The sequence below is a fragment of the Juglans microcarpa x Juglans regia genome, chromosome 5S (genome assembly GCF_004785595.1).
Source record: "Juglans microcarpa x Juglans regia isolate MS1-56 chromosome 5S, Jm3101_v1.0, whole genome shotgun sequence".
Lineage (NCBI taxonomy): Eukaryota > Viridiplantae > Streptophyta > Magnoliopsida > Fagales > Juglandaceae > Juglans > Juglans microcarpa x Juglans regia.
In genome coordinates, this window is record NC_054603.1 from 2,692,571 (window position 1) to 2,716,331 (window position 23,761).

Here is a 23,761-nt window from a genome sequence, read left to right on the forward strand (position 1 = left end):
ATAATGAAAGAACATTAAAAGCGAAAAATAAAACATAACAATTTAAAATATAAAAATAAAGAAAAATATAAAAGCAACAAAAATAAAACAGCGTGGATCAAACAGAGCCATACTCAATTGGAAGTAGGGAGGTAGACAGCGGCCAGCCAGCCCCTTACATGTCCAAGTGCCAAATTCCAATTGCAGCCGTTCATTTCCCAAATCCATTCCTCTCTCCCACTCGTTCTTTCAGCAGCTGAGACCTGACCCCGTGAAAGAGTGAGCGAGTGAGAGAGAAATGGCACTTAGCTTCTTCAACAGCTCGGCCTTCTCCACGATGAGCCCTAACCTTCCTAGTCCTACTCCTAGAAGAAGCTTCTTCGCTTCTCCACTCTCTAACAAACTCTCCGGCCTTCGCTTTTCTTCATCTTTTACCTCCAAACGGGTCCTCAATTTCCGTTCCCCTAATACCTCTCACCGACCGATCAGATGCTCGGTTTCTCAAGTTACGGAAACCACAACGTCTGGTAATCCACTTGTCCTCCCGCTTTGCTTTTTCTGTATCTTTATATATAAATATATTATAGGAGTTTACTTTTGGTCTGTAATGGCAATTTCGTTCGTTTTAGAAAATAGAATCATGATTTGTTGTGAACTTTTGAATTGTGATTGTCAAGAGCATAATTCGCTAAGAGCCTTTTACCATGTTAGCGTGGTAAGCTCACGTCTACTAGGCACCGGGATTAAGAAACAAATAGTCCACAGAAGGCCAGTTTCTGGTTCCCTATTCAAAAAGCATTTTTCTGTTTTTGTTGCTGTAAAAATTTACGGTCATTTTTTGCTGAAAGCATTTTTGGTCGACAGGTATTTGATTAATGTACCATTTAGCAGACTTATGTAAACCTTACCGTTTCGGATATGCGTCCGTGCGTGTGCGCACTTGTTTAGAGTGTAGGATTTCATTTATTATATATGTGCGTTTGCATCACGTATGCATGTACGTGTGTACTCAAATTTACGTGTCCCATATATATATCTAGTAGCTTGGTTGATTTTAGAAGATAAACATACTTTATTCTTTTGTTGCTTCCTTAGAGAAGAAGAGCCAGTTGAAGAGGAGAAGTGACATTAGGAATATAGCGATTGTAGCTCATGTAGATCACGGAAAGACAACTTTGGTTGATTCTATGTTGAGGCAAGCAAAGGTAATTTCTAGAAAGAATTCGCCCCCTGATGATTATTTCCTCCGTGTAAGCTGGGTAATGCCACAAGTTGCATTCGCAAATTAAGGGTACATTTTGTTAAGAGAAATTTTGAGAATGATTGAGAACATTTGAAAACTTCTTTGAGTTGTGTTTATGGGATTTTGTGAAGGTGGATATGAAAATTTGAATAATTTTTTTTTTAATTATATATTTTTTGTATTGAAGTTAATAAAAGTTGACTTTTTTTTTTGAAAAGTTGGGAGAATATATTTTTGTAGGCTAGTTTTTTTTTTTGTAAAACTTGTTTTAGTTTTTTTGTTTTTGACTCTTCACTGAAATCTAAGCAAATGATTGGATGAAAAGTTGAAATAGAATATTTTTTTTGAGATTCAAAGATGTTTGGATTGAAGTTGAAATGTAAAAAAGAAAATCTTAACCAAACAGGGCCTAACTTTTTTGCAATTTTTTTTTTTTGATAAGAGATAAATATTATATATATGAATGAAATATACATAGCCTATGAACACGGGAAGTATACAGAAGAAACACCTAAATACATTCTAAGAGCGATAAATTAAAGACAAAAAATCATGAACATTGTCCCTATGCAATACAATAGCAGAAGACCAACACATTAAAGTTTGCCTAACTTTTTTGCAATTGATGCAATTCAGGTTGACATATGGAATGAAACCTGACTGTTTATAGTTATATTTATTTTTGTTGCCTTTTTAATGTCTCTTTTTGTAATAATGTACGCTTTTTAAGCTTTGGTGATCAATTACTATGAACCAAAATGTACATTATTTAAACAACTGATGCTAATGCTGGTATTGAGTTGTACAATCTTTCCGGGAGCATACGGGTGAGTTAAAAAATTATATCTAGTCCGAGGAGGGTGCTGACCTTGCTAAGGTCATGAAAAAATTGTTTGTGGGTTTCCGTTAAGTTCAGTTTCCGATACCATTATTGGCACCAACTGCTAGCTTTTGAGATGCTGACTTTGCTGGCTTATAAATGAGAAATCATGGAGTATGCAGAGAGACACATGGATCAGCACCTTGAATGGTTTTGGGATTACCATAGTGTAAGACACTGTGGAACCATTTGAATTTATCAAACGCCTAAACAGGATAGTGTTGTGTGAAAACCGTGGCTGTCACTCGCCACTCATAACTTATAATTGTGAAGTGGTCCGTCAAACCTTTCAACTCACCCCTTTCCCAACGCTAATGAGAAAATAACGAATCTTTCTAATATGCATTTCTGATTCTTCTGTGCAGGTTTTTCGCGACAACCAATTTGTACAGGAAAGGATAATGGACTCAAATGATCTAGAGCGTGAAAGAGGAATTACAATCCTTAGCAAAAATACATCTATCACATATAAAGATGTAAAGATTAACATAATTGATACTCCCGGGCACTCTGACTTTGGAGGGGAAGTGGAACGAATCCTCAATATGGTGGAAGGGGTTCTTCTAGTGGTACTTCTATTTTTTGGAATAATATACAATCTGTTAGGATTTTTATGCCAATGATTATGATTATTGATATGGACTCACTTCTCATGGGTTGGTATATGTAATTGGCTGTTTGTTTTCGTAAATCTTCAGTAGTGGGCGCACTTTCTGGATTGAGGATCATGGAACTGCATTTTTCTATCTTGAACATGCATTTGGATATTGGTGTTTTTACTTTCCATGATGGATCTTATTTTGCTGTTCTTGTTTTGGAATTTGCATTTATTCTTTCTCTAGTCCACACCTTTGGCCATTTCCTATCAACAAATGGATTGAAAAATAACATCTAATTAGGAGTTGGGGAAGAAAAAAACATATACCAATACTAATTATCACACCAAAATATATCAATCTCTCTTCTTATAAATTATCTCTTGGGAGAATTTTTTCTGTGCTTGTAACTTATTTCGATTGGCTTGCCTAGTTATGCTACATATTTAGATAATCTTACTTGGGTATCTCCCCTTTCATGTGATGTTTTACTTTATTGATAGAACTCTCCCTTTCTGTAGGTAGATTCTGTTGAGGGTCCAATGCCTCAAACGAGATTTGTTCTAAAGAAGGCACTAGAATTTGGGCTTGCTGTTGTTGTTGTGGTCAATAAGATTGACAGACCTTCTGCTCGTCCTGAGTTTGTCGTCAATTCGACTTTTGAACTCTTTATTGAACTGAATGCAACAGATGAACAGGTAATTATTTTATATAGTGCGAAGAATCAAATGTGTAATTCACATAAAAAATTGAGTTAAAACGTTTGTCATTTAAATCTGAAGCTGTAATTGGCACCATACACCGCTTAAATTATTAATGGATAAACTTGAGGCATCAAAATGGTTTGTGAACTATGATGATCCATCTTTATGGGTAGGAATTATTGGTTAGTTATGATGGTTAACAAGGATGAGGAAAGTCTGTCTTTGCCTGACTGGATATCAGGATGTCAATTTGGGAAGCCCAAAAAACTGCGGTGCTAGACATTTTCTCTTTATAATCACACCTTTTCTGTTGAAGCTATTTGATTCTTGACAAGCATCTGAAGTTTTATTTGTGACTTTCCTTCTGTGTGCAGTGTGATTTCCAAGCAATATATGCTAGTGGTATTAAGGGAAAGGCGGGATTATCACCTGAAATTTTGGCAGAAGATCTTGGCCCACTTTTCGAGTCCATAATCAGATGCATACCTGGTCCACACATTGAAAAAGATGGTGCACTGCAAATGCTTGTTAGTGGCTGTTCTTTTATTACTTTCCAAGCTAGCTTTTCATATGTTGTCTTTCTGGATGTGACATAGCACCTTCAAATGCTGCAAAATTGCATGATGGCAACTTGTGGGATTCAGGCTGAACATTATTACATGACTACAGTGGTTTATGCATGCTTCATTCAGCATATTAATCCTTTATATCAGCCTGGGAAAAGACTAATCAAAGAGATCAGTCTTTAATATTCGAAACCAGTATCAGAAATGATGCTAAGCAATTTTACCTCTGCTGTTCCATTTTATCTGTAGTGTGTCTATCTCACATAAGTCATGGGAGTAGTGGGATGTGGAACGAAGTTAATTCATTAGGAAGAATGAAGACATGTACAGGGTGTTGACCTGCCTTTGTATGCTTTGGTGAAACTGCATTAAAAAAAAAAAAAAAACTATCTGATGGCTAATTAGCTTAATTTGGCTGCATCTTTCTCTCTGCCAACATAGTTCTTGCAGCTTGATTGCAAAACTTACTACCAAGCTTTCCTCATCTACTCTGTATCCATAAAAAAATTGTATTCATGCAACAAAAAATAAAAAATAAAAATCTCTGGCCACACTTTACACTTAAAAGAATTCCTTGTCCAGAAGATTTAAAATGATTGGATAATGTTGATAACTCTCAAAGTCAGCTAGAAAGTATTAGATTCGAACATTATTACTTTATCTTTAATATGATTGACAAAGAAATTTGACTTATAGAGGTCAGCTTTGTATTTGTTTAATCTTAGATTGAATTAGTTTTAATTTATTTTTTTATATGTTCTTATTTTCAACATAATTGTATAAAATATACTTCAAAAATATTTCAGGTTACAAATATTGAGTATGATGAACATAAAGGCCGAATAGCCATTGGACGCTTACATGCTGGAGCTCTGCGTAAAGGATTGGATGTGAGGGTAAGGTTGACTTGAATCAGGAAGGTGGTACATGCTCATTATGAATGTTTAAAACGTGTGGGCTATATCTATGAGTCATTGAGTTCTTCTAGCTTGGTATCTCTCCTGTTGCACGCAGATAAAATCTGCGTTATTGAAGCCAATTACTTTTACAATAAGCTAATTGGATGCTTCTACAGGGAAAAGTATCCGGACACTTCTTGCCTGATGGTTTAAATTTCTTTTAGGTATGCACCTCAGAAGATTCATGTAGATATGCAAGAGTTAGTGAGCTTTTTGTGTACGAGAAATTCAGTAGGGTTCCTGCAGATAGTGTGGAAGCTGGCGACATATGTGCAGTCTGTGGGGTTGATGATGTACAGGTAAGGTTATTGTTTTGCATGGAATTGACGTTCTAAAATTGATGTTACTTTCTTTTCGCAAACAACATATAGGCTTCTAACTTCTAAGGTAACTTTCAAGCGAAAAAGTAAGGGAGAGTTTTCATCTTTGGACTTTTTGATTGTCTTGGTGGAATATGTTATAACTGATTTTAATTCTAAATTCAGATTGGTGAGACGATTGCTGATAAATCATCTGGGAAGCCTTTACCTGCCATTAGGGTGGAAGAACCAACTGTCAAAATGGCTTTCTCCATAAATACTTCTTCTTTTGTTGGGCGTGAGGTATGTCTCCAAAAATGACAAAACAGTGTTCTTGTCTTTCTTTCTTGACAAATCAGCATTTTTTTGTAAGTAATAGAGAACACATCAGAAGCTTACGAGCCTTGTGTGATGGCATACTTGTAGGCAAGCCAAGCGGCCTATATGCTTAAGTAGCACTTGTGTGTGATAACTGTGCATGCATACGGCCAAGTAAATACTAATTTGATCTTCAGTTGGCATCATGATCTCTTTGCAAAGATCTTGCATTTCATCTGTTTCTTGTTAATGTTGGAGCTTCTATTAGCCTTATGACTCAAACGTTTGTTTTTTCCATTTCAGGGAAAGTATGTTACAAGTAGAAACTTGAGAGATCGGCTCTATCGTGAGCTCGAGCGTAATTTGGCTATGAGAGTTGATGATGGAGAAACAGCAGATACATTCATTGTTAGTGGTCGTGGTACATTACATATCACCATACTGATAGAAAACATGTAAGTATAATTTGTATAAATTATTTTGGTGCTCATGCATTTTTCATCATATTTATAAATAATCTTTCATTTCAGGCGAAGAGAAGGATACGAATTCATGGTGGGACCCCCAAAGTTATCAACAAAAAAGTAGATGACAAGTTGTTGGAACCATATGAGGTGAATTTCTAATATATATTTTCCTTGTTTCTGGGTTGGGGGGAGGGGGGTTCAGTGGAAAGAGAGGGATAAAAGGAAAGAGGACATTGAATTTTATAATCGAGATGTACAGATTATTTTCAAATATTTATATTAATAAAATGGTATGGATATTCTAGACTTGTGTCATTTTATGTCATCCTTGTGTGTCACATATCATTTTTGTTGACACAAGTATGTACTGCTCGTGCATCTTGCACACAGGGTAAGAAAACAGCAAGCGATAAAGACGTGTAGTACTGGTGGTTATGGATAAATCAATAATTAGTTTTTTTAAATGAGGCAATGCTATCTACTTGATAAAGGACCATGTTAACCACTCTTATGAAACTTTTGTTACTGATGTGGATTACTTGCAGATTGCCACAGTGGAGGTACCAAAAGAACACATGGGACCTGTGGTTGAACTTCTTGGCAAAAGGCGTGGACTGATGTTCGATATGGAAGGGGTTGGGTGGGTAAAATTTACCTTTTGCTTTGATCATGCTACTGGAACTGATGGTTCCAACCGATGGAATAGACCGATCACTAATAGTTACTTAACCATTAAGAAAAAAAAAAGAGCATCGGTCAGTTTTATCGGTAGGATGTATTAGTTTGTTTAGCATTTTCCTTTGCTTTATTCCCCTTTTGGTAACTTTTCATCTTTAATTGGAAATTTTCATCTCTGGCTTAAAATGGTTGTAAAGGAACAAAAAAGATGATAACTATTTGCTTTCATGATTGCCTTTAAGGTTTTTAGCAGGTATGGGGCAAAAAGCTTACACTTTATAGAGCTAAGATGGATTATAGCTATATAATTGCAGTTTGTATGTAGGGGTCACATACATTGTGCCCATGTCTATGCTCAATTGCACATATCCATTTACTGCTGTACTATAATGGTATCAACACATGTTCTTGCCATGGTGAGCATGCTATTGATATGCTTTTTTGTTGCTCAGCATCTATGGTTGGGATTGTTGGGAACAGCTTCAATTCCTAACGTGCTGCGGATGAAAAATGGAGATAAAATTAGGATCTGATTTTGTCTGCCTATCAAGATTATATTAAACAATGCATGCATTCTCACTTTATTTGTGGACTAGATTATTTGTCTGCCTATTAAGATTGTATTAAACAGTGCATGCATGTGCACTACGCTGTGGACATGATTAATCGCATTCAAATGTTGGTTGCTACATATGTTAGATTTTAAATTTTAATGGTTCATCAATTCCAACATTATCTTTGGAAGTGCATATATATATATATATCTTGGTAGTGTAGAGCTTTTCCCCTTTTATGGAAAATATCTGCACAGTGGTGTACTAGTTTGCTGCCTTTTTCTCTTATCACAAAAGTTGTGAATGAAAAAGGCTTTTCTTCCCTGAACTTGCACCTTAGTGCTTGTGAAGTTGATCTAATAATCTGGAAATTTGCATTCTAGGTCGGAAGGAACAACACTATTGAAATATAAAATTCCAACCCGCGGTCTTCTTGGGTTGCGAAATGCAATTTTAACAGCTTCTCGGGGCACGGCAATTCTCAACACCATATTTGATAGCTATGGACCTTGGGCTGGTGATATTACTACCAGGGATCAGGGTTCACTGGTAATTTCTAACTTTTTGATAATGTTTCCTGTATTGCATCCATGACAAAGGGTCACAATGGTGAAGGCTTGCAGCTATCATTCTGTTATGATAGTTACAGTTTTATCGGTGATTACTTTATTACTACATTTTCCTTACAATATCTTATGTGTTTCACTCGCGAAACTCACATGCATAGGCAACACTCTTGTATAAGTCCCGTATACTCGGGCCTTTGTCTATTTATACTCAATAAAATTTTGTTTATCGATAAAAAAAAATGTCTTATGTGTTTCATTGAGGAGAAATATCCTAAGCAGATATGTTGAAATATTAGTAAAGATGAAGTCCATTACTACAATAACCAAGACTTGTATCCTTGGCTATATTTGTAATGAGGCAACGGTATTCCCCCAAATCTTAGGAAGCTTAATTCACAACAAACTGATTTTCAGGTTGCCTTTGAGGAGGGAACAACTACTTCTTATGCCCTTTTTAGTTCACAAGAGAGGGGGCAGATGTTTGTTGGTCCTGGGGTGGAGGTTTATAAAGGTCAAATAGTCGGTATTCATCAGCGGCCTGGGGACTTGTCTCTTAATGTCTGCAAGAAAAAGGCTGCAACAAATGTACGCTCCAACAAGGAGCAAACAGGTCAGAAGCATCTCTAGTTCATTAATCTATAGTTTTTCTCTTCTATTGCACTAATTCATGATGGTATTGCTGTTTCCTTTATGAAAAATATAGACCCATATATCTGCAGAGGCAAGTCCTTGTTGTCTATTGAATTTAATAGTCAATATTTTCTCCTCATTCAGTGGTTCTTGATACCCCATTGAGTTACAGTCTGGACGACTGCATTGAGTACATTCAAGAAGATGAACTGGTGGAGGTCACTCCGTCAAGTATCCGAATGTGCAAAAATCCCAAAATTACAAAGAAGTCGAGGTAGACATTCGATGTAGATGTCTACCATCTGGATATGCTGTCAAAGCGCCTTTGAAAAACCTATCCCACTTTCATTGAAACCGCATACATTTTGCAATTAGCTATTTCCATCCGCACAATCCGACCGTACCTCTCCCTCTCCCGTCTTACGGTAGTTTAACTAATTCGAATTGTTGGGAGAAAGGGGTACATAAATTTTTGCTTTCTAGTATGATGACTGTATATAATGGTGCGGTAAATTAATAATTGTACAACAGATGAGGATGCTCAATAGTGAATTATACGAAATGGCTCATAAACGTCATGAACAGGTCACTTTTTCGTGTAATGGGTATTTTAGCCGCATACATGCAAAGAAAAATGTACGTCACTTGCCATTTCTTCTGTTGATTTTGGGTGTTGGCTCATCTCTTATTATATACTTCAACATGCGATATATATTACATAGATTATTCTGCATTTTTGTCCTGAGAAATAGTCTCTCCTAAATTCTGCCAAGATCATGAGGTTCATTCTAATTTCTAAGTGTTTGCTATTTAGATAGTTGATATAAAAAATTTAAAAAAAAATAAATTGAAAGTATATCTGTCGTGTCATTAGAGTCCTATTTCAAACCGCCAAGGTGTCTGTAAATGAGGATAAAAGATCGACTCTTCCCCTCAGATGCTGCAACAAGAAGTTTAAAAGTCATGCAGATTTGTTCACACTTATCTGGAACTTGGTGCATTTGACATTTTCATTTATTGGATGGCGAAACCCACCAAGGTCAAGGATGATCAAGTCTAGTTTGTTGAGTCCTAGAACTAGAAGCAGCTCCAAGTCTGAGTAAAAATTTAATTTAAAGTCTGGGGATTAGATTAGCAATAGTTGAAGTTGCCGAGACAATGACATCGACGGACACAACATTTTCTCAAGTTTTCAACCGTAAAAGATCATGTACCTCGTTTGGAAGTTTTTAGATCATGTATCTAAAAATGATGTGTTTGTTAAGAAGAAAACGTCTTCGTCGCTACGCAAACTGTGCATTCTTCTAGATGGGCATGTGGGACCATCTTCTAGGCCGAGAGCCAAATTGAATCTTACGATGGAATCATTCCAACTTAACTTTTGTAGACTTCTCTTCATCTACTCTTCGGTCTCTTTCATCTTGACCTTCTAGAACAATGATTATGTATATATATGCATAGCACCTAAGATTACGCCACGTATCATTCTTGACTTGGGCACTCATGTGGACAAGAAGGAACAATCTTTTTTTAACCGTTGGATCAAATTTGATGGTTTACTGTTAAAGGAGATACAGACAATATATTAAATATTTATATGAAGTTCATCTATTCGGAAATTAATTACTGATATCAGTAGATACTGTAAAACCTAGCTATATGATGTATCCATATCGCTAGCTCTATAATTAGATTATCCAATTTCACCAATCAATTAAAAATATCCCTATTCTCTTAATTCTCATCATGTCATATTGGCATAATAGTTACATTTGTGAGTGTATAAGCGCATCATAATCATTTTAAAAAAAGTGAATATATACGGGATCCGCATGAAAAAATAAAATAATTTTTTAATAATAGGTCTCACTCTTTTTATTATTATTTCTTTTATAGCTGCTTCATTTCATGTTTAGGGGCGTCACCTTAGGATATTGTTATGGGTTGAGCACGTGGAAGATTCTACAAATACTTACCATTCCATTTCTTGATTATATTAGTCACATACTTCGGTACCAATAGCAATTACGACACATGATTTTAATTCGTCAATTTGTATAAAGATCATGACCCTTGATTGAGTACAACAAGTACGCAATGATGCCGAGGACGAGCATTAGTCTCGAATCATTCGAGAGAAAATAAGAGATCATCCACTATTTACTAGAAGATTGATTGTTAATAAAATAAAGATGAATTGATACCTTTTTGTTACTTCTTTATAGAATATATATATATATATATATATATATATAGTTCGTGGAGAGAAAGTACAAAATTTGTAATATACGTATAAATATTAAAATTGAGAAATAATATTTACAGTTTTATAATATATAAGTTCTGTACATTTTTAATAAATTATTATTTTTAATAATAGATCTCATTTTTTTAAAAAAAAAATATGCAAAACTTGTATATTCTAAGGCCTCGTTTGTTTTCACAGTTCATCTCAACTCATCTCATCTAATCATTACAATTTTATTAAATTATCACATAAAATAAAATAAACAATTCAACTTCTTCAAACTTCAAAATAAAATAATATTAAAAAAATATATTTTAATAATATTTTATTTAACTTTTTAACTTTAATCTTAACTTATTTCATCTCATCTATAAAAACAAATTAGGCCTAAAATTATATCTGCATTATTGTATGGAAAATAAATAAATCATCCAAATCTTGATAAGGACTTAGGTCCGGTTTGTATTCGCAAGTCATCTCAACTCATCTAAATTCATCTCACTACTATTTATTATTATTCATCAACTTTAACTCATAAATTTTACTATTATTTACAACTCATCTCATTATTATTTATAACTCATCTCAATTCATCTCAACTCATCTTCAAATTTAAACGATACCTTAAACAAAAAAACATATAAAATGAATTACAAATTATAAAATCTATTTGAGAGTGGCCGGCTAACCATATATGACTGAATGATTGACGGAAGGAAGGGATGTTTTGACGGAGTGGATGATTTTAAAAGTTGGTGTGGTGTAACTGACTCACACCGTAAGCAAAGAGTTACGTTTTCAAATCAAACGTTATATTCCCCGTTTTGGAAGTCAAAATTGCCAGAGTTTTGACTTGCCCGCCTTAAAAAATTAAAAATACATCACGTAGGCGGCGCTTTTTCTTTTCATACGTTCACGAAAATGCCCTTTCCCTAATCCTGATCAGGACCCCATCCACTCCAAAGAAGACACGAGATTAATGCATATACGATACTTTCCCTACAATAAATTATATTTGTATGAGCTCAGAAAAAAGAAAATTGTTATTTCTACAGGCAGCAGGCATTTTCCCTTTCTGTATTGTTTTGGACAAAGATGCCCTGAAAATACAGCCCAACAACTAGAAAAAGATAAATTTATTTTTAAAAAATTCATATTTACAATGATGAAATGTACAAATATCGTGTGATCTTTTTAAAAAATATAAATAAATATAATATTCATATGAAAAAAAATTAATTTTTTAATAATAGATCTTATTATTTTTCAATGAGATTGTATAGTCGTAATGTAACATTACTCATAATTTATAATCTAAATCATTAGTTAGAGATTTAAATTATTCTTAGATTAAAGACTTATAATATAATATATCTAATGTTCGGCTTTAAATAACTGTGATTGTCTAAAATCCATAACTAAAAGGTGTATTTGTGATGTCAGAAGAGATATAATTTATTTTATTCGTAAAAATAAATTTATAAATTGATGTTTCAAAAATATTTTATTTTTATTATAAAATAAATATAAATTATTACATAAAATTATATTAATTTATATATTTATTTGTATATAATATTTTTGTCTGCTGCACTTTTCTTTTAAAAATTCCATATGGCATTAATCTGAAATTTTGAAAAAAAAAAAAAAATCAGGATATTTTGGTAGAAACCTGCTGAGATGTAGATGTAGAATACAACCCTCTCTTTTGTGAAAAAGGAAAACACTTGAATTGTTTTGGATATTTTGGGAAAACAACAGAAGTGTCCTCGTTTCTCTCGGGAGAGAGAGACAGAGCCTCTGGGGAAAAAGAGGTTTGACCTTCCTTCCACCTTCTTCAGCTGTCTCTCTCCCATGCCAATATTCTTCTTCTCACCCATTTCCCCTCCCATTCCCTTAAATCCTCCTCTCAAATTCCTCATCTACTTGTGGGCATTTCGCTCGTTTACATATTCATCGATACCTTTCTCTCCCTGGAATCCCTCGCCCTTTTCTCAGTTATTTATTGGAAACCCAAAACTTTTCCGAGGGAAAAATTTGATCAATTCCGTCATCGAAAGATCATAATCTTGATTTTATTTGCTTTATATTCCCAGACCCGATTCAACTAAACATTGCAAAAGAAGGAAACCCTCTGAAATCTAGCTCTTAATCCATGGGCAATTGTTGCGCGACGCCACCAGTCACTGACGATATCAAGGAGAAGAAGAACAAGCCAAACCCGTTCGCGACCGATCAAGGCGGGAGCCTCAAGCTCTCGGTATTGAAGGAACCAACCGGCCGCGAGATCGAACTCCAGTACGAGCTGGGCCGCGAGCTGGGCCGCGGAGAGTTCGGAATCACCAAACTATGCACCGACAGGGCCACCGGCGAGACCTTCGCTTGCAAAACGATATCTAAGAATAAGCTGAGGACGGCGGTGGATATCGACGACGTGAGGAGAGAGGTTGAGATCATGAAGCAGTTGCCTGGGCACCCCAACATCGTCAGCTTGAAGGACACCTATGAGGACGACAGGGCGGTGCATATTGTGATGGAGCTTTGTGAGGGCGGCGAGCTCTTCGATCGGATCGTCGCGAGAGGCCATTACACGGAGCGCGCGGCGGCTGCGGTTACCAAGACTGTTGTGGAAGTTGTTCAGGTTTGTAATTTTTATTTGGAACGTTGAATTTTTGTAGAGAATTCGGTAAGAAGTAGTAAATATAAAATATAGGAGAACATTTATTGTGGACTGACACACCAAATTCACCACTGCCGTCGAAATCTGCCACAGCATCTTGATTCATTCACATAGCAGATTATCCCCACCCATCGGCTCGGACTGTTTATTATTCTTTCTGGGGATATCTTTGTTACATTTCATATAAACTACCTGTGTAAGAGCCACTGGATTTCACGACTATGTTGGTGCCACCAAGGTGCTTCTCTTTTATTCCTAGTGTTATTTGCTAGAGTCGGGAAATTTTCAGTGATAATTTTCATTTGCTTTTAAATCCCACCCCCCCTTTTTCTTGGCAAAAAAGAAAAAAAAGAAAAAGAAAAAATGGAGTTTGCGATGTGCTTTTCTTCATTTGTTTAACATACTTGATTGTATTGCAGATGTGCCACAAGCATGGTGTGATGCATAGGGATCTCAAACCCGAGAACTTTTTGTTTGCTAACATGAAGGAGACAGCACCTTTGAAGGCAATTGATTTTGGGCTCTCAGTATTCTTTAAGCCGGGTATTTTTTTTTTCTCAGCAGCCACATTTGATTATTTGTTCTTTGAGTTTCATCAATTGACTGTGTCCTTTCATATGCATAAGCTGACTTGGTTATTTCTGCAGGCGAGAGATTCACTGAGATAGTTGGAAGTCCTTACTACATGGCTCCAGAGGTGCTAAAACGGAATTATGGTCCAGAAATAGATGTTTGGAGTGCTGGAGTAATCCTTTACATCCTGCTTTGTGGTTTCCCTCCGTTTTGGGCAGGTTAGTTTGTTATGACTTCAAAAAAATGAACTCATTCAATTTTGTAAAATTTTAGCCCAAGCAGCCACTGGACACAGTTTTGCGTTGAATCATGCTTAATGGAGTGTAGTTGTGAGAAGTGTGTATATATACATAAACTCTGTTCTCTTTGTGTGCAGAAACTGAACAAGGAGTAGCTCAGGCAATTATTAAGTCTGTTGTGGATTTTAAAAAGGATCCTTGGCCTAAAGTTTCTGATAATGCAAAAGACCTTGTGAAGAAGATGCTTAATCCTGACCCAAAGAGGCGGCTCACTGCTCAGGAAGTTCTAGGTAAAATTTTAGTTCTAACCAATAGCTAACGTTGATGATGTATGGAATTCTTGTCGCAGAGAAAATTGATTATGCATTCCCAAAATATAAAAAGGCTGTGGATTTGAAACATAACAAACTGTTGTTTTTCGCTTGTTCATCAAATGCAGATCATCCTTGGTTACAGAATGCAAAGAAAGCTCCTAATGTTTCTTTGGGTGAAACTGTGAGGGCAAGGCTCAAGCAATTTTCTCTAATGAATAAGCTCAAGAAAAGAGCTCTTAGGGTAAAAGATTTCTGCTCGAGAAAACTCTGTATGCCTGTTGATCTTGGTTATTTGTTAAGCTGAATGATTAATTCATTTTTTTAACTTCAAATTAACAGGTAATCGCTGAGCGTTTGTCAGTAGATGAAGTTGCTGGCATAAAGGAAGGATTCAAGATGATGGATACTAGCAATAATGGCAAGATTAATGTAGATGAGCTAAGAGTGGGATTGCACAAACTTGGTCATCAGATACCTGATACAGATATTCAAATTCTAATGGAAGCTGTAAGTAACATCTGCACTGAAATCTTTTCGCCCTTTTTAGGCTTAACATGAAACTTTTTTTAAGTTTGAGGTGATAAAAACTAAATGTACGTAATTGGATATTTTTGTCATATTTAAGATGTATTTTTGGTTGAGTAACATGACTGGTGCTTCCATTTCATTGGACTCATTTTTTGGCCAAAAACTTGTTTTTTATGTATACATGCATTTAAATGGTGAGAATCATGGAGCCAGTGAGTCATTCTAGCGATTTGCACAACTCGGGATCTTGGGAGTAATCAGGGGCCATTCTTGCAGGGTGATGTAGATAAGGATGGATATCTAGACTACGGAGAATTCGTAGCTATCTCTGTTCACTTAAGAAAGATAGGGAACGATGATGAGCACCTTCACAAAGCCTTTGAATTGTTTGATCAAAACCAAAGTGGGTATATAGAAATTGAGGAGCTACGAGATTCATTAGCTGATGAAGTTCATGAGACAAACAGTGAAGAAGTTATTAATGCCATTATGCATGATGTGGACACAGACAAGGTTGGTTTTGGGTTTCTTAACTTATGCCATTATGCCTGCATACTGTTGCATGCTTTAAATTCAACCCTAAATCCTGTTTGATAAACATGCAGGATGGACGTATAAGTTACGAGGAGTTTGCGGCAATGATGAAGGCAGGCACAGATTGGAGGAAAGCATCAAGGCAGTATTCACGAGAGCGGTTCAACAATCTTAGTTTGAAATTGATGAAGGATGGGTCATTACAGTCAGACAGTGGGAATAGATGACCCAACAAATGACAAGATTACCCTTTTGAGAAGATGCACGTCAAAAGAACAGAAATATATTTTTCTTTCTTTTTTTGTTTTTATACATTTTCTATTTTTTCCGGGGGTTGTTGTTAAGGAGTTCAGTTGGACATGGACTTAGGTTGTCGATCCCTTGATGGATCAGAATATATTTATCGCTTTTGTTTTGGTGGGGGGGTTTATGGAGGGAAGTATAAGAGTGGGTGAAGGATGGAGTTGTAATTTGTGGCTGTAAATATGTTAAATGTTAATTGAGATATAAACTGAAAGCAACATTGGAGCTGTTTCATATGTTTGCCACCACTTTGCATCAACCGGAGTACTTAGGGCTCGTTTGTTTTCATAATTTCTCTCAATTCATCTCATCTAATCATTACAATTTTTTCAAATTTCTATACAAAATAAAATAAATAATTCTATTTTTTCAAATCTTAAAATAAAAATAATATTAAAAAATATATTTTGATTTTAATCGTATCTTATCTATAAAAACAAACGTGGCGTTATATTCCTTGTGTTAAAACATCCTCAACAATTCTGGAAAACGTTAAGAGAGTTATCCCTCATGAACCCATATCATACTTTCCTGTACACCCAAAAAAAAAAAAAAAAATCGTAAAAAACAACCAATTAGGTCATAAGAGAATAAAAAATGCAACAAAGAAGTTGGAAATCGCAGCCAAGTGGAAGAAATGTCCCAACCAAGCGGTTTTACTTTTGTCAGGTGATGCCGAATAATGTAGCTAAATTCCAGGATTCTTTTCCCAATTTTCTGAACACTATTCTGATAGTCACCAGTTAACAATAGACATATGATTTGATCATTGGGGGTCACATTTGGGCTTAGGTTGAATCTAGTTTCCCACAGGTCCAAAGCCCAAATATTTTTTTACCCTTACAGGCCCAAAATACGTTTGCCCTTCCCATATCTCAAAGTCCCTAAATCCGACCCAGACAGGGCAGGATCAAAATAGAGGAATATACCCAAAACGTTTTGGTAACAGCAATGGATGATTAAGGTACGTTTTGGTAACACAATTGTTTTCAAATTCCTTAATTACTATTCATAAATAATTCATTAATATTCACAATAAATATTCTTAAGGTTTCGTCTATTTTTACAGATGAGATGTGATGAAATGAGTTGAGTTGAGATAAAAGTTAAAAGTTAAATAAAATATTATTAAATTATATATTTGTAATATTATTTTTATTTTAAAATTTTAAAAAATTAATTAATTAATTTTATTTTATATAAAAGTTTAAAAAATTTATAGTAATTAAATAAAAATAGTTCTGAAAACAAAGAGTGACTTAACATCAGACAAAATCTAAATTACGTATCTTTACACGTAGACGTTACGCTCAATCATTGACAGCTTTAGCCATCAATTATTAGGGAGCCTGGCCTTTTAACACAACTCAGTGCTGGATCATCTTGTCAGCAGCACTCAATCATTAATTTACCATTCATTCATGAATTATATGTATGCATCTGTTTATATAGGGCGGTACTATTGCAATAAACTTCCATCAGATTGCAATTATGCTGTTTTTTATTCGAGTACGTAAAATCATAAATAAGACAGCATGATATATGATCTCGGACCCACAACAACTGGATTCAGAGATAGATTTGATTGGACCCACTCCAATTATTAGCTACGTGGCGCTTAATCGGATATTTATTGTTTTACATGTATGATTGTTACGTACATTCTCATGCATGTCTATATAATATATATATATATATATATATATATATATATATATATATATATAGCAATCAAACTCGATCGATCGATCGAGTAATATGGATCTTCCCCAGCTTAATTGTCTGAATTAATATATATTCTAATGTTAAAGATCGATCACTTACAGATTGTCATGAAATTAATGTATAAATAGTTACACACATATATATATATATATATATATATATATATCATGATCACTAGTCATCTATCCAGTACTAGATTAGTATTAGAGCTGATAATGGTCATTGAAAGAATAGATTCTGATGCACTATTGTGATAAAAATCTCATGCTATCTTACTTTTTTTTTTGGTATTTAGTACAACGTATACTATATAGAAAATAAATATTCTTGTTAATTATAACAGAATTCACAACTGTAATTAAAAAAAATGACACGTAGCTAGCAACTACAGAACTATTCTAGATTGTTCTAATTTGGTATGGCTGAGTCGTCCTCTGGAGCTTGTGAAGGTTCTGTGCTGATAGCCTGATATTGTTAACAGTCATGTACGTACGATAAGATGATTAAAGATGGAGATCCGAGTCATCCGATCCTTTCACAATTAAATTGATAGGGTACAGATAAATGGTGGCCGGCAATAATAGATGGCATGAAGTCAACCCATGCCATGTGGTCTATTTTATTGCTGAAGCGACGTGGCCGTATAAAGTTCCTTTTCATAATTAATTGGGATATTCATGGCGACATGCATGCGATATTACTCCACAAATACTCGAACCCTATGTGTTTAATTAATTAGTCTTTTTATTAATTATTTAGGAAGTGATAACAAACATTTTTTTTTTTTTTATCAAGGCATGAGTTAGTTATATATATTTATTTTATTATAATAAGTTACTATCTAATTGTAAATAGTAATATTTGTTATTTTTTTCGTTAACTTTTTTATTTTTTCGTTAAGTCCGTTAAGTCATATTTTACCAAAATGCCTTTAAAATCTTTGACCATTTGACGTATAGCTCCCTTATAGAATTTAATGAAAGATCCTGTCTTACCAAAAGGTCCTTAAGGCCTTTAAACATTTGATGTGTAGCTCCATTGTAGAATTTAATGAAAGATCATATTTTACCAAAAGACCCTTAATAACCCTGCAGTGCACATGAATTGACGTCTTTTTTTTTATGTCCTTTTTGTTTTGATAGTGTACTCATTTTCCTTTTCTTCTGTTTCAATTTTTTTGAATAAAAAATTAATAATATTTTATTATTATATAGAGAGTAAATAGATAATTCAATATGAATGTAGACCAATACTCATACTTTACTGAAATTTAGATTTTTTTAATCTTATTTTTGTCTTTCTTTAATTTGATATTTTCTTTTTTCAGACAAATAAGCTACTATTTTTTTTACTTTTTTAATTTAAATCATTATGTCAGGTGCACCCCGGGACTAACGCACCTGGGGTCGTTCCCTAGTGTGTGTGTATATATATATATATATATATATATATATATATGCTAGCTAGCTATTAGTTAGATATTACAATTATTTATGAATTAATTAAATGCTTCAATCCAAAATTGAAGCACTGTTTATGTAATTATTATACAAGAATTACTTGTTCCATGAGTCAAATTATATATTAGGGATTTTTTACATTCCAAATTATTAAAAAGGAAAAATCTGAATGCAACATATTTCGCGTACCGAAGCGCACCAATCTCCACGTCAGTTAGTAAAACAGTGAGTTTTACTTAAATGATATTCGGGTTATGTTGCGCGCGGGAAGGGATGGAATTTAAATGAAGATGAATGGAATTTAGAACGCTTTAATGAAATGGTGCATTTCATTCGGGACATAGACTTTTGCAAGCTTGAAACGGTGAGTTCTGTTCTCCTTCTTCGTTCTCTCTCTCTCTCTCTCTCTCTCTCTCTCTCTCTCTCTCTCTCTCTCCATTTCTCTGCGCGCAACTGGAAATGATTCTCTCCTCCATTGTCCTCTTCTCCCTGTCGTCTCGTGCACCGTCGTCTCCATTTCATGCTTCGGAACCCCCATATGCGTTTAACCCCCATTAAAGCTTCCGAACCCTAACCCCGTCTTCTCCGTGATTTGTCGTCGAAGGCAACGTGGGATTTTTCTCAAGCTGGGGTATATATCTCTATCTCTCTCTCTTTATGTGATTTTCAGTAAATTTAGGTTGATTTGTTGAGTTCATTTGTTTAGGGATTTTCAATCAAAATTTCTCAATATACAGCCCTTATGCCATCGATTATTTCTCTACTCTTATCTTCATTGTGCTTTCAACTTAGGCTTGAGGGATTGTTGATCTCACATTGCTCTGGATTCAAAGACATGTTGAGTATTTTTTAGATTTTCTAGTTTTATGATTAGAAATAAGTCATGACTAGAAATTGAATGCTTCAGTTGATATTGGTTGCACTCCTTCCAGCGACTCATTTAGTTACCTAATATGCTCACTAAAGATAATATTACCTGTCCTCTTGCTTTTGCTTTTTTCTCCTGAATTTGAGATGTGTTTTCTTGGCCCTTTTATTATATAGACAGTCTCATGTCCACTCCAACGTAGATCAACCGTGCACTATGCATAGATAATATAAGAGAAGCTAGCTATACAAGAGAAGCTACAATCTATTAGTGGTAAAAATCTTGGATCTACATCTTACAAACCACAAGTGGAAAAAATATAACCTGAACTTAATAACCTGCATCTTATACAAAAAAAAAAAAAAAAAATAAAAATAAAAATGCATTGGAACAGGGAATCATGGTCTTCAAGTGGAAACCATATAACCTCGACTTAATAACCTGCTCTTCAATCAGCTCTGTTCTGTCTGAGTAACTAGAAAATGGTGAGTCTTGGTATATCTGAAAGCTATTGTGTAATGAACACGGCTTGGTAGTTTTATCTTATTTGGAAATTGGACTGTCGCTGCATTGTTGTGGACTCACATGTGAATTTCTATAGTTTCAATTAGATGGCTCAGGACTGAGTTTTATCTATTTTTCTTCTTTTTTTTATATGCGCACTGTAATTTGTATGCACTATAATTTGTATGAACTAGAAATAAGTATGCACTGTAATTTGTAGAAAAATATGAGTGCATGTAATTTGCATGCATGCATGGAGGATTGTTATGTGCCTAGTAATTTGCATGCATGCATGAGTTTCTACAAAAGTTTGATATTTTCAATACATGTCGTTTATTTGTATATAATCAGGGATTATTACACTACAACTATTTCAAATGGGCTGATAGCAGTGAAGAAAGAGAAAAAAAACTTGTTAAAATAGAAATTGAGTTGTTAAGGAATGAGGAAAAACTTTGAAGAAGAGAGGAAGAGATTGGAAAGAAGGAGTTGGGAGTTCACAACGACCAACTTGATATTCAAAGGCAAGAAGCAAACATTCGGCGTGAACGCACACTATTTCGTGTGTATTGGATTATTTCTATATTAATTTCATTGTATTTCATATAGTTACAATGAAACTATAGTACTAGAGGGAACTTTGTATATACTTTTGTGGCCTTTATTGTGTATAACCTCAACCAACTGGTTGTGAACTTTCTTGTAAACGATGCATTCGCATCAGTACTCTTGTATATAATTTCATTGTATAAAGCTGAGAAGTGTGATATTTGTGAGACAATTTTATTATTTTTACCTTGGTGGGTGTCATAGATTGATTATTCTGAAAAGATGCATGTGCATTAGTACTCTTGGTATTTGTAAATGGAAGATTCAACTGCAAAAACTTCCCTTGCAACATGTTCCAAGTAAAAAGAGCTAAAAATATCAACATGTTCCAAGTACAGAAATACTTAAACTGGCAATAATATATTTTTCTCAACTTCCCATCCATCCAAAAAGAAGTATTTAACATCAGTACACATTTTTCTTGATCTAACATCAATACATCAATACAATAATCATCAACCAGATTTTCTCCTAGCACAATGACTTATAGCCACGGTTGTGTCCCAGACAAGCTATTCGGCTGGGTTACATCCACCCCAAGTTGCATCCGTGAACATAATATAATAGTTAAAAACTCATCCACATGTAACAAAATCAACATTCTTGAAATGAGTGACGAAGTGGAACAAAAACCATTACACTTTCTTGTGTCTCAATCTTTGTAGTGCCAGTCTTGGTTCCCCTAAAGTCCAACACTCGGCAGTGTTTTGGGATGGCTAATAATAGATAATAAAAAAAGAAAAAAAAAGCATATTATATATATAGTTGAGAAATCTTATAAGAAAATCTACTAACTTCTTAAGCATATTATATATATAGTTGATTTAAAAGCAATCCTATGAATAAAAAGAACATAACACGATATAATTTAAAAGCACTAATTAAGAGGTATGTAACCTGAACGGGAACACTCTTGAGTCCCAAATAAATTAATGCACATGCCAACACTCTCGATATCTATTCCATGCGGCTACAGATCAATAAAAAACAAGATGTAGTCTAACAAACAATTACGCAAGCTATTAACAACTTAATAACTACTGAAGACCAAATCTGCAGCTGATTCACTATTAACTAATTGCCTAAAAATTAGCTGAACAACCTAGCTAGCTATGAACATGCAGCCTGTTCTTTCCTCGAAAACCAATTGACCTGATGATCAGTACACTTGCACGTGTTTTATTCTCCCATGATCAATAACTTTCAATTAAATGATATTATTCATGAATAATATTGTGCTATAATAATAAAAGGTATAATATGCTAACTTAATTACATTCAACCTATATAAGAATTGGACAGAAATGGTTTAGTTTCCTCACCAAACCATGCAGTACATGTTTCTTTAAATTAATACATGAATATACAACGTAGCTTTCAACACCATAGTCCATGCCTATATACGTATAAAGTATAGCATGTGAAATTGTCTTTCTTAGACTTGAAATTTAAGGAATGAACTAAATGGATTAGAATCTTAAACAAGGGGGTGGGGGGTGGGGAATCTTAAACAGAGAAGGCAGTAGCAGCAGAATGACTCCAAGTTTTCTATGCTAGACGTTTGGTTTTCGGGAAATTTAACACATTTTGGTAAATCCTCATGCCATTGATCACAGAAACCCATCACAACAAGGATTTTTTTTTTCATAGAAGGCAATTTGAAAATAGAAGGAAGAGGCATTGAAGTCATTTCGATATTGAGGATGAAGTACTTGAGACCGTCGACAGTCGCTCGCAAAGGAAACTGTCGCCGTCGCACGTAGAGAAGATGACGGCGTTGAGGAAGAGATTTGGGGATATACCTGCGTTGAGGAAGAAATTTGGGAGAGATGAATGGCGTTGAGAAAGAGATTCGGGGGAGATGAATACGTTGAGGAAGAGACTTAGAGAAGATGAATGCGTTGATGATCAAGAGATTTGAGAGAGATGACGCGGGCTGCGTTGTTCCTTCAGGAAGATGCTCTTTCTATTCTTGACCATTTTTTTAAATATATCTGACAAAACTTTCCATGTAGCAGCAGTACGCAATCAGTACCCAAAAGCACTTGCACCCAAAAGAATTGTATTAAAAAAAAATTAAAATTCATATTGCAATATTTACAAATTACAAAAATTGACACTTTTAATTGCATCCTCTTTGAACAATGGAGTCTTAAGATTGTGTCATGATATATAGTTATTTTTCATTGAACCTAATTCTAATAATTAATAGAACTAAACGATTGAGAATACAAATGCTATTTTTTAATAATTTGAATATACAATCTGATAATCATGATCATATGTTTGCTGAATGATCATGTAGAACAACATGTTCCTCTTCCAAATTATGATTAATTCATTACAAGTGGTATTTTTTTTCCTTTCAATTGATGAAGAAACATAAACAGGGCATGACACCTATTCAAATAAATGATTCAAAGAAGGTAAAGGTTGTGTGAGAATCATCTCTGTATTGGTATTTCTTTCTTAATGAATACCAGCAGCAACAATACAGTATTTATAGGCATATTTGGCCTATATTTCAGACGTAATTACATAAAGAAAATATTGACAAAATCCAGTATTCTGTTACAAATATATTCTAGAGTCTTCCATCTTTTCAACACGTTCAATGTGTGAATTAGTTAAGAATCCAATGCAGAACCTTCTAGAGATGTTGAGTCATTTACTGAGTCACTATTTACTTTTTTGTCCCCCCTCGATGCAAGCAGCATAGGCAATATGGTTAAGC

At 34.6% G+C, this 23,761-nt stretch overlaps 2 protein-coding genes across 3 annotated transcripts; both read left to right on the forward strand.

The window, feature by feature from the left end:
• Positions 1-131: 131 nt before the first annotated feature.
• LOC121268384 (putative elongation factor TypA-like SVR3, chloroplastic) lies at positions 132-9,104 on the forward strand. Its single transcript, XM_041172641.1, is given in 15 exon segments — positions 132-506; positions 1,075-1,184; positions 2,468-2,671; positions 3,220-3,396; positions 3,777-3,929; positions 4,775-4,864; positions 5,092-5,226; positions 5,413-5,529; positions 5,848-5,999; positions 6,075-6,112; positions 6,115-6,158; positions 6,557-6,651; positions 7,627-7,792; positions 8,227-8,422; positions 8,587-9,104. Coding segments are annotated over 15 exon segments (2,040 nt in total). The 5' UTR covers positions 132-277; the 3' UTR covers positions 8,721-9,104.
• A 3,330-nt stretch (positions 9,105-12,434) lies between these two features.
• On the forward strand, positions 12,435-16,075 carry LOC121268385 (calcium-dependent protein kinase 8-like). Of its 2 annotated transcripts, none has more exons than XM_041172642.1 (8): positions 12,435-13,331; positions 13,790-13,913; positions 14,018-14,161; positions 14,320-14,472; positions 14,622-14,737; positions 14,836-15,003; positions 15,301-15,537; positions 15,630-16,075. In XM_041172642.1, exons 1-8 carry the CDS (start codon positions 12,846-12,848, stop codon positions 15,783-15,785), a joined length of 1,584 nt encoding a protein of 527 aa, XP_041028576.1. In that variant the 5' UTR covers positions 12,435-12,845; the 3' UTR covers positions 15,786-16,075. The 2 variants fall into 2 exon arrangements, with proteins under 2 accessions (XP_041028576.1, XP_041028577.1); XM_041172643.1 differs by lacking the exon at positions 12,435-13,331 and adding an exon at positions 13,494-13,566.
• The last annotated feature ends 7,686 nt before the right edge of the window (positions 16,076-23,761 follow it).

Coding starts and splice junctions, on each gene's coding strand:
- LOC121268385 (XM_041172642.1), top strand. CDS start 12,846: ATGGGCAATTGTTGCGCGACGCCACCAGTCACTGACGATATCAAGGAG. Junction 13,914..14,017: donor CTCAGTATTCTTTAAGCCGG/GTATTTTTTTTT, acceptor TTATTTCTGCAG/GCGAGAGATTCACTGAGATA. Junction 14,738..14,835: donor TCAAGAAAAGAGCTCTTAGG/GTAAAAGATTTC, acceptor TCAAATTAACAG/GTAATCGCTGAGCGTTTGTC.